This window comes from Mustela erminea, chromosome 12, assembly GCF_009829155.1.
Source record: "Mustela erminea isolate mMusErm1 chromosome 12, mMusErm1.Pri, whole genome shotgun sequence".
Lineage (NCBI taxonomy): Eukaryota > Metazoa > Chordata > Mammalia > Carnivora > Mustelidae > Mustela > Mustela erminea.
In genome coordinates this window covers 47,019,872-47,036,259 of record NC_045625.1, presented here as the reverse complement: position 1 = coordinate 47,036,259, position 16,388 = coordinate 47,019,872, and the positions used below count along the sequence as shown (strand labels likewise).

General features: G+C 43.7%; 1 protein-coding gene and 1 long non-coding RNA gene across 2 annotated transcripts in view; one reads left to right on the top strand and one right to left on the bottom strand.

Moving 5' to 3' along the window:
• Positions 1-16,388, top strand: part of MTAP (methylthioadenosine phosphorylase) — a 43,203-nt gene that overhangs the window by 19,932 nt on the left and 6,883 nt on the right. The window contains exons 5-6 of the mRNA XM_032308791.1: positions 11,132-11,234; positions 15,680-15,919. Of these exons, the coding sequence (XP_032164682.1) occupies positions 11,132-11,234; positions 15,680-15,919 (343 nt within the window). The remainder of the gene's footprint in view (positions 1-11,131; positions 11,235-15,679; positions 15,920-16,388) is intronic.
• On the bottom strand, positions 7,358-8,024 carry LOC116571075. The gene is made up of 2 exons (XR_004277697.1): positions 7,627-8,024; positions 7,358-7,420 (listed from the first exon to the last, which is right to left on the bottom strand). It is a non-coding gene; the product is annotated as an uncharacterized LOC116571075 (long non-coding RNA).

Sequence of the window (16,388 nt, the reverse complement as noted above, 5' to 3'; positions counted from 1 at the left end):
TGCCTGTGAAGAGCTGAAAGCCTGGGCCTGAGAGAAGGGGAATTGGGTGTGGCTGACCTGGAGAGAGCAGGACAACAGACCGGTGGGGAGGGGAGTGGCTCCAGGTATTTTTGGGGTGTGTGCCCTTGTGCATCTCTTCCTCAGACACACAAGGAAATGCCTTACTTAATATTTAAAGTCAAAATAATCTTCTTGTGTTTGTGATTAGGGCAGCTGTAGAAAGCAAAACGGATCTTGCTCTAGAATTTAAATACCAGAAATGTGTTGTTGGTTTTGTGATTTTCCCATTCTTACTGGAGAGGGATAGGTTACTTGATTGTGCCCTGGCCCCGGGTCCGGGGCTCCCTGGGTGATGTTCCTCACAAACCAAAATTAAAAATAGCACCTGATAACCAAAAACTTGGAGGATGCTCGCCCACAGTGTCTTTGGTGCCTCATACCTCCTGATGAATGGGGTTTGATGAATCCATTTCTTTTGCCTCAGTGGAGGTCCTTATTTTAGAGCCACAGGTCATTTGACAATTCAGGATCAAACCTGATTAAAAGTGGGACTTGTTTCTCTTCCGGTTGGTCATTCCACAATCCATCTGAACCCGGGAAAGAATTTTTCTGACCTTTTATCTGTCCCAAGAGACCGTTTATACTTTAAAAGGATCTTACAACAGAGATGCTCCAAGATTCATAATTTGGAGCTTCTTCTGGGGTACAAACCTTTGTATGTGCAGCATGTTCCTGTCACCCCCAGTTACTCTCCACACTGTGCAAGGTAGCCACGGGTAGAGGATTCCAGCAGTTCCACATGTGACCGACCTCCTCACCATCTGTCCTGATTGTTACTGTGGAAAGGAGTTGAATTCACCAGATATCTACAAGCTCTTGGAAAAGATGCCCACATTCTATTAAATTGTTTTTTTAAAAGATGCAGTTTAGTAGGACCCATTCACCCACAAGGGCTGTGTGAACTCTCTCAGGCTGTGCCCAGCAAACATATCTGTTAAGGACAAGGATAGGATTCTTACATTTATCTATTTGTTTGTTTGTTTTTATTTATCTATCTATTTATTTATTTATTTATGATTTTATTTATTTATCTGACAGACACAGTGAGAGAGGGAGCACAGCACAAGCAGGGGGAGTGGGAGCGCGAGAAGCAGGCTTCCTGCCTGCCAAGCAGGGAGCACCATGCGGGGCTCGAACCCAGGGCCCTGGAATCATGACCTGAGCCAAAGGCAGACACTTAACGACTGAGCCACCCAGGTGCCCAGATTCTTACTTCCTAATAGTGGTCTTTATCAGGAATGTTTTACAGATAAGGACTTTTTTTTTTTTTTTTTCAATGAGACAAATACAACCAAAAAATTACAATGAAAAACATCAGGGTGTGATCCCTGCCAGCAAATGTTTTCTGCCCAATGCCGTTCCCACGTTGGCCTGATGTGCCTGAGGCCCCCCGTTAGATTCGGCTGGAAGAATGCAGTGGGAGAAGCCCCAATGTGGAAGTGTGAACATCCAGAATTGTTTCCTGGCTCTGCCCCCAGATTCTTTGGTCACTTAGCGTCCTTGCTGCTAGGTGAGGGTGCTGGGCTCTGATGTCTGAGCTGCGATGTCTTCCCTTTTCAGAGAGTCCTGCACTTGCTCCATTAGGGAAAGCTTTGACTAAGTGTGGGGGCAATACTTGCTGGTTTATTCACAGGAAAGTCCCCACTGTAAAACATGACAGTAAGGGATGATGTCATTTTGTTTCCCCTCCCAAAGCTCTGGGCTTCCCCTCTCGGATTCAGTGCCATGATGTAAGATTGCTGTTCCCCGCCCCTGTCGCGGACTGGCCTGAAGGTTGGGGTGTGCTCTGATGTCCATTAATCACCAGTCTTTGGACCTCTGGGGCAGGGTGTGGATTTTTATCCGCACTCGCTGCAGTTATGGTAAGCAGTTGCCCAGCAAGCCCTCCTTTGGCTCTTTTCCCATGCCTCTTAGCAGCTATTTGAAAATCTTCACCGTTCCCACGGCGTCCTCCCCATCTCCTTCACTCTTGGTTGAAAATGTCTCTTCTTTATGTGAAAACAGAAGCTATTTGGCCTAAACTGACCATGTTCCTTCCCCTTCCCTCTCACCAGTTTACTTGCATGCCTGCCCTCTGTCATCTTCCTGCCTGCACCTGTCCCTGGGAGCCAGGCGGCTACTCCCATGTTCCCGGGACTTCCCGCATTCTGCTCTGCGGCCTGACTTTATGTCCTTTCTCTTCATAAGACTGCTGATAAGCTCCGAAGTTTTGAACTACTACTAAGTGCCACAAATCACTTAATCCTGCTCACCACATACGAGGGTAGTTTTCCTGGGTTATAGTCAAGGAAACTTAAGACTCAAACATACCGGTCATTTGCTAGTAGGTGGGACCTGTGGATGTTGAATTCTGTTAATGTCCAAAGCCTGTGACCTCACCCACCCCTCACATGGACTTCCAGTCCTGTCCTCCCCCTTCACAGTCACACTGGCCACTGGATCCAGGACAGGGTCCCATAGATACCTCATGCTTTATAATTCAAAATTAAATTATTCTTGGGGGGTGCCTGGGTGGCTCAGTCAGTTAAACATCTGCCTTCAGCTCAGGTCACGATCCCGGGGTCCTGAGATCGAGCCCCACATCGGGTCTCCACTTACTGGGAAGGTTGTTTCTCCCTCTGCCTCTGCCTGCTGCTACCCCTGCTCATGTGCATGCTCACTCGCTCTGTCAAATAAATAAAATATTTTTAAAAAAATAAAAAAAAATGGATTCTCCTCCTTGGATATCTTCCATCCCTATACTCTCACTCTCACTCTCACCCCACCCTGGTTCCCTGTTCCCTACTTGGAAAGTTGCTAGGTTGATACAGCGGTGCTGCTGTCCACTTGGTGGCTGCTGCTGTGGCCCCGCGTCGCCGGTGCACACAGAGTCTGTCTTTGGGTCATACCTGTGCTTGCTTTGAACCACCTTCTGTTCTCCATCCCCACTGCTTTCATCTGGTCAGTGCTTTTCTTCCCAACCCTTTTTCTGCCTAGCATGCCTCCTGCAAAGCCAGTTTTGACATTACTCCCTGGAAACATAAGAGAAAGACATGATCAGGAAAGTGCTGAAGCACCTGGGTGGCTCCATCCGTTGAGTGTCCAACTGTTAATCTTAGCTCAGGTCTTGATCTCAGGGTTGTGAGTTCAAGACCTACATTGTGCTCCATGCCCAGCATGGAGCCCACTTAAGAAAGAAAAAAAAAAAAAGGTGCTGAAAATGGAGCATCCACATGTCTCTGGGAGGGCTTGCCTCAGAACCTTTATTTGGTTGGGGTTTGGTTTTTTTTTAAGATTTTATTTGACAGAGATCACAAGGAGGCAGAGAGGCAGGCAGGGGTACGGGGCAAAGCAGGCTCCCTGCTGAGCAGAAAGCCAGGTGGGGGGCTTGATCCCAGGACCTTGAGATCATGACCTGAGCAGAAGGCAGAGGCTTAACCCACTGAGCCTCCCAGGTGCCCCATTGGTTGGGGTTTTACCAAGCAGTGATGAGTACCAGCCCAGACTTCACATCACAGTCCAGGGGGAATGAGTGTCCTACTAAGCTCTGTATGCAGAACACCTCAGCACTTAACTGTAATATGATGTCATTTTTTCCTATTTCCTTTTCTTATCAATGCTGATGATCTTTGACATGTACTTAGAAATATCTTGTCACTTCCGCCGTAGTTTCTAACATAGCCTTTGTACTGCCCATTTCCCTCTCTTCAGTGAAGTATTAATGTTTATTATCTGGTTACGTCTATTCTTTTGAATGTGAAGTTGTTATTTCTGGATAATTGTGAAGTGAAAGAAAATATTAAGCTCTTCCCACGTGTCAGATGCTCTTAGGTCCTGGGTAATTAACCTTCACATACCTATTGCTGGTAGAGATAGTTACAACTCTTTTCTTTTCTTTTTTTTTTTTTAAGATATTATTTATTTATTTGACAGAGATCACAAGTAGACAGAGAGACAGGCAGAGAGAGAGAGGAGGAAACAGGCTCCCCACCAAGCAGAGAGCCCTATGAGGGAGGGCCCTGATTCCAGGACCCTGGGACCATGACCTGAGCTGAAGGCAGAGGCTTTAACCCACTGAGCCACCCAGGCACCCCTCTTTTTTATTTTCTTTCCAAGATTTATTTATTTTTAGAGAGCGAGAGCATGCGAGTCAGGGGCAGAGGGAGCGAATCTTCAAGTAGACTTCGTGCTGAGCTTGGAGCCCTGCACAGGGCTCCATCTCACTGCCCATGAGAGCATGACCTGAGTCACGGTCAAGAGTTGGACACTTAACTGAGTGTCCAACTGAGTGTCCCAACTTAGCCACCCAGGTGCCCCTTTTTTAAAAGGCCGTGTGACTCAGTAAGGTTTAAAATATTTATGCCTTTCCAACGAGCCTTCCTTTTGTGGTTTATAGTTCTAAGAATAAAAGCACCAAATGGTGTATTTTTCTAGACACATGTAACCAGGATGTGTTTGTGTTGTTTCTTAAGAGCAGCCTAAGGCAGTGGTTGAACAGCTATCCTGTGGAATGCGATGAAGTTGTAAACAGGATTTGTTCAAGTTACATAACACTGACCTGGAGCCATGTCCATGATACTTTACGGTGAAGCAAAGCTGCTTCTGTAGTCCTGTGTTCCTGGTGCTGCGAATTATCACAGCACTAGGAAACGTCGTGGATATACCTTTTATGACCCCCCTTGTACAGATGAGAAAACTGAGGCCCATGGAGATTTTACTCAGCACGTATGTCAGAGCCAGGGTTTTACTATTATGTTGCCGGTCTGCATGCCCTGTTTCGCAAGTCCTCATGAAAAGTATGAAATGGGAGGAGAAAACTGTACATGTTTATTAAACAGTCTTGCCTCCTCACTGGGATATAAATACAGGTTTTACTCATGTCCTGTGGCACTGTAAGCTCTCATTAGGTCAGAGCAATGGAGGGCTCTTCATTACGTGTCCAAATTTAGAAGCTCTCAGTCCCTTCTGGTGAAGAGAACGGCTTCATTCCATGTCATAATGGGTTGCCATTCATGTTGTTCGTGTCAAAATTTCCGGTACTTTTCCCCACTATAGTTTTACTGGCTTTTTTTTTTTTTTTAAGATTTTATTTATTTATATGACAGACAGAGATCACAAGTAGGCAGAGAGGCAGGCAGAGAGAGGAGGAAGCAGGCTCCCTGCTGAGCAGAGAGCCCAATGCTGGGCTCGATCCCAGGACCCTGGGATCATGACCTGAGCCGAAGGCAGAGGTTTTAACCCACTGAGCCACGTAGGTGCCCCTATAGTTTTATTTTTATTTAAGAGAGAAGAGTACAAGCAGGATGGGGCAGGAGGGGCAGGATGGAAAGGGAGAAACAGAATCTTAAACAGACTCCATTCTCGGCTGAGAACCCAGACCTGGGGCTCGATCTCAGGACCCTGAGATCATGACCTGAGCTGAAATCGAGTCAGATGCTTAACACACTGAGCCACCCAGGCTCCCCTCCCCACTGCAGTGTTAAACTCTCTTCTTCTCCCTCAGCACTCTACCTTTCTCCTCCAGATGGGAACCCTAACTCCATGACCTAAATCTTCTAGGATTTGACCCTTCACTTATACATATGCTCACAACAGGGGCACCGGGGTGGTGTGGTTGGCTGAGCACCTTCTGATTCTTGGTTTTGGATCAGGTCATGATCTCGGGAATGTGAGATTGAGCCCCAGGTTGGGCTCTGCATTCAGTATGGAGTCTACTTGAGATTCTCTTTCCCTCTCCCTCTGCCCCTCCCACTTGTGCTTACGCTCTCTCAAATAAATAAATAATAAATAAACAGGGATGCCTGGGTGGCTCAGTCATTAAGTGTCTGCCTTCGGCTCAGGTCCTGACCAAGTCCTGAATCAGGCTCCCTGCTCAGCGGGGAGCCTGCTTCTCCCTCTCCCACTCCCCCTGCTTGTGTTCCCTCTCTCTCTCTGTCTCTCTCTGTCAAGTAAATAAATAAAATCTTTAAATAAAGATAAGTAAACATGCTCACAATAGTGCTGTCCAAGTGTGCATACCCACACATATATATACACCTGGAAATTAAGAAAGCTTATTCTTAATCATATTGATCTTAAAATTATGCATATTTCCTAGAATATAAATATTCTTTTGATCTTACTGGTTGGTGACTTGGCCTTACTTTTTTTTTTTTTTTTTTTTGCTATCTTCTATTTGTATACTTTAAAAATTTTTAACTTAAATTGTCTTTGGTGTTACAGTGTATGTTAAAACTAAAATGCTGTCCAACCTAACCTGTGTTTTAGAGCATTTACAAGTAATACATACTTGTAATGAGATAAAATGAAAACAGTACAGGAGGGTATATGGTAAAAAGTGAAACCCTCCTGTTTCCAGTGGGTGTGTCCTTACCATAGCCCTTTGAAGGGAAATTGGGTGAAATCTGTCCATTAAACTTGAAATGTGGGAGGCCTTTGCATCAGTTCCTTGACGTTTTTTGAGGAACCTGTATAAGGTAGCTTATTCAGAGATATAAGTTGTACCATTTTTAATTGCCTGTTTTTTGTATAATAACTTAAATATACTGATATATCCATGACCTTCTATTCAGAACCTTAAATAAATTTCTATGTGCTGATACAGAAATGTCTTAAAGATCTATCATCATTAACTAAATTGAGCATATTGTCCATATTACCTACCATTTATATATTTTTTAACACACACAAAAAAATGTTTGTGTGACTCTGTAGGAATTCTAGAAAAAGAACAGTTTGTCTTTTTCTTCTATCCTAGCTCACAATGTGCAGTCTCCCTTTAAACCATCTCTCTCAGCTTCTCACACGTGTTGTCAGATGCCACTGTGTTCCTCCTTACATACTCTCTTCCATTGTTGGCAGTGTGATTCATTTAAGCTGCTTTCTGAGTGAAAGAGGGTTGTTTTCAGTTTCCTGTTTGTATTAACTTGAGTTGGTTAACATTGGTATGCCCAGTTATCTTTGTGTTTGTATGAACATCCTTGTGGGATAAATTGCTAGCGGAACTAGCAGGATGGCCGTGACACCTTGCTATATAGAACACTTCCACTTTCCCTCAGAACTCAGGCTTTAATAAAAAGAGGGTGTGGGGGTGTCTGGGTGGCTCAGTCAGTTGGGGGTCCGAGTCTTGATTTTGGTTCAGGTCATGATCTCAGGGTTGTGGGATCAAACTCTGCTTCAGACTCTGAGTTCAGTGGGGAGTCTGCTTGAAAATTGTCTCTCTCCTCCCCCTGCTCACATTCTCTCTTTCTCCCTCTCCTTGTCTTTGGGATAAATAAGTCTTTAAAAAAAGAAAAGAGGGATTGGGAGGATTTTTTTTGTTTCATTATGGTTTCTTAGAAACTGAGTTTGAGTTTGTCCATGCGCATTACTATTTAGATACCTTTTTTTTTTTTTTAAAAGATTTTATTTATTTATTTGACAGACAGAGATCACAGGTAGGCAGAGAGAGAGAGAGAGAGGGAAGCAGGCTTCCTGCGGAGCAGGGAGCCTGATGCGGGGCTCGATCCCAGGACCCTGAGATCATGACCCGAGCCGAAGGCAGCAGCCCAAACCACTGAGCCACCCAGGCGCCCCCTATTTAGATACCTTTTAAGTGATGTGGGTGGAATCATTTCCCCAAAACCACACTACTTATAATCAGCCGTCGACCCTGCTTTGCCAGTAGATTAAATGAGTCATGTTCCTGCATGTTGAGGCTTGTTGGGGACATGTGCTGCCTCACAGATGTGCAGTTGTGTTTGCTTCTGCTGTAGGACAAGTGTTCTTGTTATTTGCAGCTCCACTTTTCCTCAGGGGAAAATTACTAACAGATGGCTGTCCGAGAGCCGACTCAAGTCTTCTAGTCAGTTATCAGCCAATTCAACAACCTACCAGTCTTTCTTTTTCTGGGCTTTTTGCTGTTCTGTGTGTGAAAAGTGCTCAGTGTTCTCTCCTTGGAAGTCTTGAACACTTCTCTTGCCAGTACACAACACAGTTTTGCCTCCTTCACTCTTCCATGCACAGTTTTTTGTTCGTGTGCACACTTCAGTTCCCTTAGTATGTGTCCCTGTTTGAGAGCCTCAGACTGTTTTTTTGTGGACCTTCAACTTGAGGTCCATACATGCGTCAAGTCCTAAGGTGGGCACTTGAGAAGTACAGAAGCAGATTTTCCATAAATGGTGGTTGCTAGTGCTGAGCACTTGCCTTCCGTGTCTCATTCAGTCTTCACATTGACCTTCAGAAGGCAGGTGGTATTCTTTATTCCCCCATTTTAAATATGAGGAAATGGATACAAATTGAGGTAGAGAGATCAGACTGACTTTTCTCTGAGGCACAGAGTTACTGAGTGAGCGATAAACCCAGCCAAATCAGTCAGTCCCAGAGTGTTTTCCCTTGGGGTCCCAAGCTAACAGGGAAGTGAAATTCGCAGTTGCCTTGCCTCGCTGGGAGGGTTTGCTAATGAAGCTAGAGTTGGGGCCAACCTTCAGCATCATTTCTTTATAACTGGTGGAAGCCATAGCTGGGGTTGGCTGAATCTTAAACCACATAAGCGCATGTATTAGTGTCCTGTTGCTGCTGTAACAAATTAATGTTGACCCTTATACATCATGGGGATAGGGGTGCTGAGCCCTATTCAGTTGAAAATCCATGTGTAACTTTTGACCTCCCAAAAACTTAACTGCTGATAGCCTCCTGTCGACCAGAAGCCTTACTGATAACATAAATAGTTGATTGACATACTTTGTTACATGCATTGTGTCCTATATTCTTATGATAAAGTATGTTACAGAAAAGGTGTTATTAAGAAAATCATAAGGAAGGGAAAATATATTTATACACTGTACTTTTTATGGGAAAAAAATGTGCTCCATTCCCCCTGCCCCTCATGATTGTAAATCCCATTGCTCTTGGTCAGAAATGCATTCAGCATCAATCATGCCTTACCATTTTATGCTGGACAGGAGTATTGCTGTTTACAGTGATTTCAGTTTAAGTCGTTAAATCTTTCATTGAATGCGTTGACACTTAAGTTAGTTATGTGAACAGGACAGATAGGTGGGCAGGCTGTGTGAAGAGGTGTTTTCTCACACGCTCCTTCTCCTGGATCTTGACAGCACAGCCCTGAAACCATTAGAAATATTGGTATTAAAGTGTTCATGTCTTCCTCAGGGCGCAGCCCTTCACTTGCCCCTGCAGGGCTGAGTTCTCTGAGGCTCTGGCCTCAACCGTAGATTCTCCTTGGGGCTGGCTCCTTGTTTGTCTCTAGCTTCCGACCTTGCTTCCGAGCTGCTGGCAGTCGTCTGGACATCTTGGTTGACTCCATGTCACAATGCCTGTGCATATGGGTGGATGAACTACATTTTATAATTGGAAATAGAGAATCAAACAGATACAGCAGTTGTAGCTAGTAGTTAAAGAGCTTTGCTTAAAAAGTGTAAGATGTTCCACTTGACAGAGGGAACGAACTGTAGTTAATTAGCACTGTGTGTATGTGACATAACATAAAGCATAACTAATTCATGTTTTGTCTTAAGGTCGAAGGTCAGAACAAAGAGGAATGATCAGGCAAAGAAGGAGTAGAAAGAGAAGAGAGGGAAACAGAAGGTGGGGGTGTTGTTGCATGAACATTTATGGGGATATAGTTGCTGGAGGTTTTTGTGGCTCCGTTTTCCTACTTCATCACAGTTGTAAATGGGGATATTGCTAATACCTGACTCACAGAAGGCTGATACCAAGCCAGGACTAGAGTACGTGGCACCATTTTATTGGTTAGTTTCACCAAAAGAGGAAAGCCTCTGTTCATGGGGAGTAGGACAGCCATTTGACCTGTTCTTCAACCCCATCTGGAATTGCTTGAGGGTCAACTGGGCCTTCCCCAAAGACAGAGGGCTGGGAGGAGCACAGGCAGGTTTTCATCCCTGCGGAGCATGGAGGCTTCATTATGGAGCCAAGTGGCTTTGGTGCCAGCTAAGAGTCACTGTTCTCTCTGACAGGATGGAAGTAACTGATGAATTCTGGTAGGTGGATGCACCAGCTGTATAAATCGAACCATTATATTTCTCCATGCTCTTCCCTTCCCTCCCGCTCCCAGAAGGAGACATGAAGTGATCCAGCTTCCCCTGCTTTCCCTTGGTCTGTCCCTCCCCGGCCCTCCCCTCTATAGGAAAGATGAAGACTTTCTTTCCTGTATTACTCATGAGTTCAAGTTGAGAACAATATAAAGGACACAGAAAGTGCTTTATTCTGAAAACTTCAGGTGAAAAATTGCAGGGTGACTTGGCTGTTTTTGAACTAAGGTTTCAGAGCTAATTACAGTGGGTAGAGGAATAAGCTAAATGAGGTGGCAACGAGATTCCTGAAAGTGGAGCAGGACAAATGGCTCTTTTCGTCAGTGGGCCAAAGGTCAGGGATGGAGGGCAGGAACTACCCTCATGAGAGACAGGCCCATCAAATGCAAGGTTAGAACCTTGTTTGGAACTTGAAACTAAAAAAGTACTAGTCAAAAAATTAAAAATAAGTAAAAAAAAAAAAAAAAAAAGACATTTTTAAGGCCATCAGGGAAATTTGCATCTCCTCTGTTAGTTGGGATTGAGGAATTGATTTTTATCAAATGTGATCATGACATTACAGTGAAAAATCCACATATTTTGGTTCTTCTGAAGTTGGCGTGAAACAACAAAGTCTGAGATTTGCAACCATGGAAAAGCTAACAGATGAAGCAAGTGTGACAAAGTTCGCATTGTTGAATCTAAGTGGTGGATATCTATGGGGTTCACTGCACAACCCCTCTACGTCTACAGTGATTGTGACTTCTTTGGGCCTCCCGAGCCCAAAGTTGAGTTGTACCTACAATCTGCTGTGGTTGTCCTGTCGGTCACCGGACCACACACTTAAATTCCTGTTGGAAAGTATGTTGCTACCAACCCAGAGCCAGAAAAGCCGGACACCATCCTGTAAGCGGCTTTTCCAGCAGTTTCCTTCAGCTTATCCATAGCTGTTGATTCTAGAGCAAGGACCAAGGTGTTGACCTAGGTACTGTGGATTCACCGGCCCCCACAGGATGGACTGAGGGCTTTTTTAAAAAACAAAACCTTTTCACTTTATTTTGTAGGACCACTAAAAGGCCTCAGACCTTCTATGATGGAAGTCATTCCTGTACCAGAGGAGTGTGCCATATTCCCATGGCTGAGCCGTTCTGCCCCAAAACGAGAGAGGTTCGTAGTCTTTCTGGAAGGTGTGCCAAAATAAGTCATAAGGGCTTGGGGTGGCATCTAGAGAGTTCAGTTAATTAGCTAACAAGCAAGTGGCCCTCTTCCCCACTCCAGCTTGCTTCTTCTACAAGGTTTTTAGAAGACTTTCCCTTTGTTAGTACTGCCTCCACTACTCTCAGTCATTGATAAGCTGAGCCACTCAAAGTTGCAGCCTATCTTTTTCATAGGTTTTGATTTTGCTCTCGGAATACTTTTTATATCATTTAGTGTAGGACAGCCTATTAGTCAAGAGTGGATAGTCTGGAGCCAGATTACTTGGGATCAAATCTCTACTCTTGTTCTTAATAGTTGTGTCTTGTTGGATAAATTATTTAATGCCACTGGGCCTCAGTTTCCTCGTTTGGAAAGTGAAGGTAATGAGAATGTATACTTCACAGCACTGTGTGAAGGATGAATGAGTGATTTGTGATTTATAAAGTGCTTTGAGCTGTACCTGCCAGTTATGAGACATCAGCAACTGCTAACTGCTTTTAAGAATTCAGTTTTTGATAAAAGATTGGCATCATTGGCCTTTGAGCTGAGTTTGGCTATTACTCTCCAGCCTTCTAAACTCCAGGATTACAGTAAAATCTTTGAACTAAGGGGATAGCCCTTTAGTGGAATTATCTAAGCATTGTACTCATTCAGATAGTTTTAAACACTGCATATGGAAAGTAGATGATTTATTGCAGCTTTTGTGTTCAGCCTTGCGTAATTATGTAAAAGTATTTAACTTAGAGTTAACAACAAGGGCTTCTTAACCTCACGGTGGTCTTGAGCCTGGGTCAGAGCCGGGTAGAAAAAACATTTGTCACATATGTGGGGTTAATATTTTGTCCCCGTCACTTCTACCCCCAAAATATTTTCACCCCTAATCATTTTAGGAGGTAATCAGAAGCAAAGTCTTTCAGAAGAAATCTGAAGCCAGGACTTAGGGAGAGCCTTTTTAGATAGACTACTGCTTGTTGATTCTCTCTGATTTGTGTGAAAATAATTTTTACTTATTTTTTTTAAATGGCAGGTTAAGTTTGTATTTGGGTATTTGGGATATATATGTTTCTAAGTAATTATTAACAGAATATATCAGAACGTTGCTGCTTGTCTTTCCTCTGGAACGCAGATCTGTCCACGTAATACATTTGCTTTCCGGGGGTAATTAGATGTGTGTAAGATTCTTGTCCATTTCTAAATGGGGGTGGCCTAAGAATAGGCCTGAGATCATGTACCATAGAAAACACTGAATTCAGGTACCAGCAGTAGAGGGGAGGGAGGGGAAATACTAATGATGTATGCGGAAACATGCAAATGTGGTGGCTTGGCAATTGGGGATCATTTCCAATAGCAGTTGGCCTCCCTTGAGACCACATTAACTCAGCTATTCTTGGTCTAGCCAAGCCAGGGGGGACCCCCACCCTCTCCTATGTAAGACTAAAAGACTGCTAGCAAAGGCGATTTAAGAAGTGGGACACCTGGGTGGGAAATGAGAAATGGGGCACCTGGGTGGCTCAGTTGGTTAAGGGTCTGCCCTCAGCTCAGGTCATGATCCCAGGATCCTGGGATTGAGCCCCACATTGGGCTCCCTGGTCAGCGGGGAATCTGTTTCTCCCTTTGCCACTCCCCTTGCTTGTGCTTGTGCTCTATCTCTCTGTCAAATAAAAGAAATTTTAAAAAGAAAATGGGGAAAATAAGCCTTCGGAATATAACTTTATTCCTACCTACTCTGAAAGAGATTTATAAATATTGTCCAGAAATGTAGAGTAGATGGTGCTGCCCCTTGGCGATGATCACTTTAACTTAAAACATTCACAAAGTACATAACGTACTTTTGTGTGCGGATGAGGAAGGATTGTCAAGGTGAATTGTCAAATGGTGAACAAGATTTCTGCCACATATGTTATATATAAAGAGGTAAATATGACAATATCCACATGCAGATAGAATGTTTTTAGAAAATTTACCCAAAGAAGCTTGTGATTTCCCTTGGGGCGGTGAAATGGTTCCCCAGAGCCTGGGTAGAAAAAACATTTGTCACATATGTGGGGTTAATATTTTGTCCCCATCACCTCTACCCCCAAAATATTTTCACCTCTAATCATTTTAGGAGGTAATCGGAAGCAAAGTCTTTCAGAGTCTAGACACATAAATATATATAGCTTGGTGGTCTGATACTGTTAATATATTTGAAGGATGGTGGTAGACTCAGGAGCTCCATTATTATTGCTCAAAACATGCAAATGAAAGCATGTTTGCCTCAGACCCACAGATCTCTCAGCCTGTGGTTTGTATTACTGATAACATGATGTTGGAGCTGTCTGTTCTTGTGGTTGTGGGGGTGCAAAGTGCTGGTTCAAGTGATAAGACCCCATGTCTTACGGATGTGGTTGGTCCACATCCATAATCCTTCACTTCCTTTTCCTCACCATCATGGCACCCCCAGCTAGGGGGATGTGAGAAGGGAACATGCCACAGCCCAGTGTACAAGGTGGTTGTGGTATTCCTCCAGTCATTTCTGGAGTCATTGGTCAAGTTTGGCCAAAATATATGGCTTGGTTATTCAGGATTTTAAAAGACATTGAATGAAGATGAGACTGGGCTGGCTATATTTTAATTTGGGGGTGGGGGAGGGAGAGGTGAAGGAGGAGTGATTTAGGCCCTTGAATTTATAACCTGTACTCAAGGGGAAAGTTTTTATTAAGCATAATCTTATTTTCAGCATACATAGTATAAATAAACATGATATAACATCAACTTACACATTGTCTGTGATTTGTCACACTTCTAAATTTGGTTTTGCCAAGGCTCTTATTAAAACTGTTTCTCACATTGCTGTATCATAGTGAACATTATTTTTTAAAAAAATAGGTTAATTTGCTTATGTGGTTCCAACATGTACAGGCTAGACTTTGGCCTAAATTGGAGCCTTTTATTGACGTTGAGTCACACCATTTTATATATAAAGTACTTCAGGAATCTTTGCCAGTTATTTGGCAAAAAGTATAGAAGGTGCCAGGATTAGTAATTGTTAGAAGAGTGGTTTAGCTTTTATCCAGTGTTTACAGTGTGCCTGACACAATCCTTAGCTGCATTATTCTTTAGCTTATTTAATCCTCACAGTACTTCTGTAATACAATCTCATTATTCCCATTTTACAGATGAGAAAATGAAAACATACAAAGATTAAGTGAATTTTTGGCAGTACTTAAGTGGGTGTACTTAAGGATGTGTGTTATTAATTAGTCACTGGAGAAAGTGATCAAACTTTAATTTTTTTTATTTTTTTAAAGATTATTTATTTATTTGATAGAGAGACAGGCGGGGGGCGGGGAGCTGGCTCTCCGCCCAGCAGAGAGCCCAATGCGGGACTCGATCCCGGGACCCTGGGATCATGACCTGAGCCGAAGGCAGAGACCTTAACCCACTGAGCCACCCAGGCGCCCGTGATCAAACTTTTAAATAATTAAAACCCATGCGTGGCCTTGCCATTAAAGTAAGATGCCATGATAAGTTTATCCCTACAGAGAAAAAACCAGCACAGTCCCATTCTGTTTTTGCCTTTGGGAGAGACAACAGGCAAAAGAGATTATGAAGAAATCAGTTTCTTTGTTCTGGAGGTGGGGAGATTGGAGAGAGAATCGTAAGCAGGCTCCACACCCAGTTGGGAGCTAGCCACAGAGCTTTATCTCATACCCCTGAGATCATAACCTGAGCCAAAATTAAGAGTTAGACACTAACCAGCTGAGCCACCCAGGAACCCCCAAAATCATTTTCTAATTTAAAAAAAAGCTTCAATAAAAGTCTTTAGATTTTGTGTGAAAAACCAGTCAGGAGCTTGGAAATCATTCTTAACGTGTCTTTGAGGAGATGTGAATAGGATTGGCACCTTATAAGCTCAGCCTATGGGGTGAATGACTCAGACTCAAGTCCATGTTCCCAACCCAGCTTAGTCTCTTCAAGCTGCTGAGGAATCACTATTTGCTCTTGTAGCTGTAAGCTATGTGTGCAAGGGCTCAGGGGAACAGGGTTATATGATGGGGTGAGGATCTAGGAAACATCCTTCTGTGATCTTCCAGGCTGTCTGAGGGACTGCAGGTACTAGCCATTTGTCAAACATGAGGGGGAAAAAACCAAAATAGTTGGGGTGCCTGAGTAACTCAGTTGTTAAGCGTCTGCCTTCAGCTCAGGTCTTGATCCCAGGGTCCTGGGATTGAGCCCCGCATCGGGCTTCTTGCTCAGCGAAAAGCCTGCTTCTCCCTGCCGCATTCCCCCTGCTTGTGTTCCCTCTCTTGCTATCTCTCTCTCTCTCTCTCTGTCCAATAAATAAATAAAATCTTTAAAAAAAAAAAACAGCAAAATAGTAAGTTGTTAACTTACGTTTGTATGTTTTGAGTTTGTGATTCTTTGTTTTCTAGGTCCTCATAGAAACTGCTAAAAAGTTAGGACTCCGATGCCACTCAAAAGGGACGATGGTCACAATCGAGGGACCTCGTTTTAGCTCCCGGGCAGAAAGCGTCATGTTCCGCACCTGGGGAGCAGATGTTATCAACATGACCACAGTTCCAGAGGTGGTTCTCGCTAAGGAGGCTGGGATTTGCTATGCAAGTATCGCCATGGCGACAGATTATGACTGCTGGAAGGAGCACGAGGAAGCGGTAGGTGGAATCTTTTCCCAACATGTACGGCTTGGGTTTCCGGGCCCTGTGGGAGCTGTTGAGAGAGTGTCTTCACCATTTGTTCTCTTGTATTAGTTCCAGAAAGTGCCTTTCTGCCAGGTTTTAAAGTCAGCCCTGTATATATGGTCAGGTATTTTCTTTATAGTTCTCTTTTAAAGATATAAAGATCTCCACAGAGAAGAAAAAGACACTTTTATCCACAGATAAACAGTACATCGTGAACATGTAGGTGTGACGGGAATCATAGTGAGATTGGGCCTTATTTTAAGGATGAAAGTGTGTTTTGGTTATAATTTCCTTATCATGTGCTACTGGTTATTGTGTGTGTTTTCATTACCTCTGCCTGGTAAGAGTACTTTCTCTATTTAACCTACCGTGACTGCATGATGTTGGTGTGGGACTGTGACAGCAGAGAGACAAGCCTGTGAGGAACGACTGTTCTGGGGCT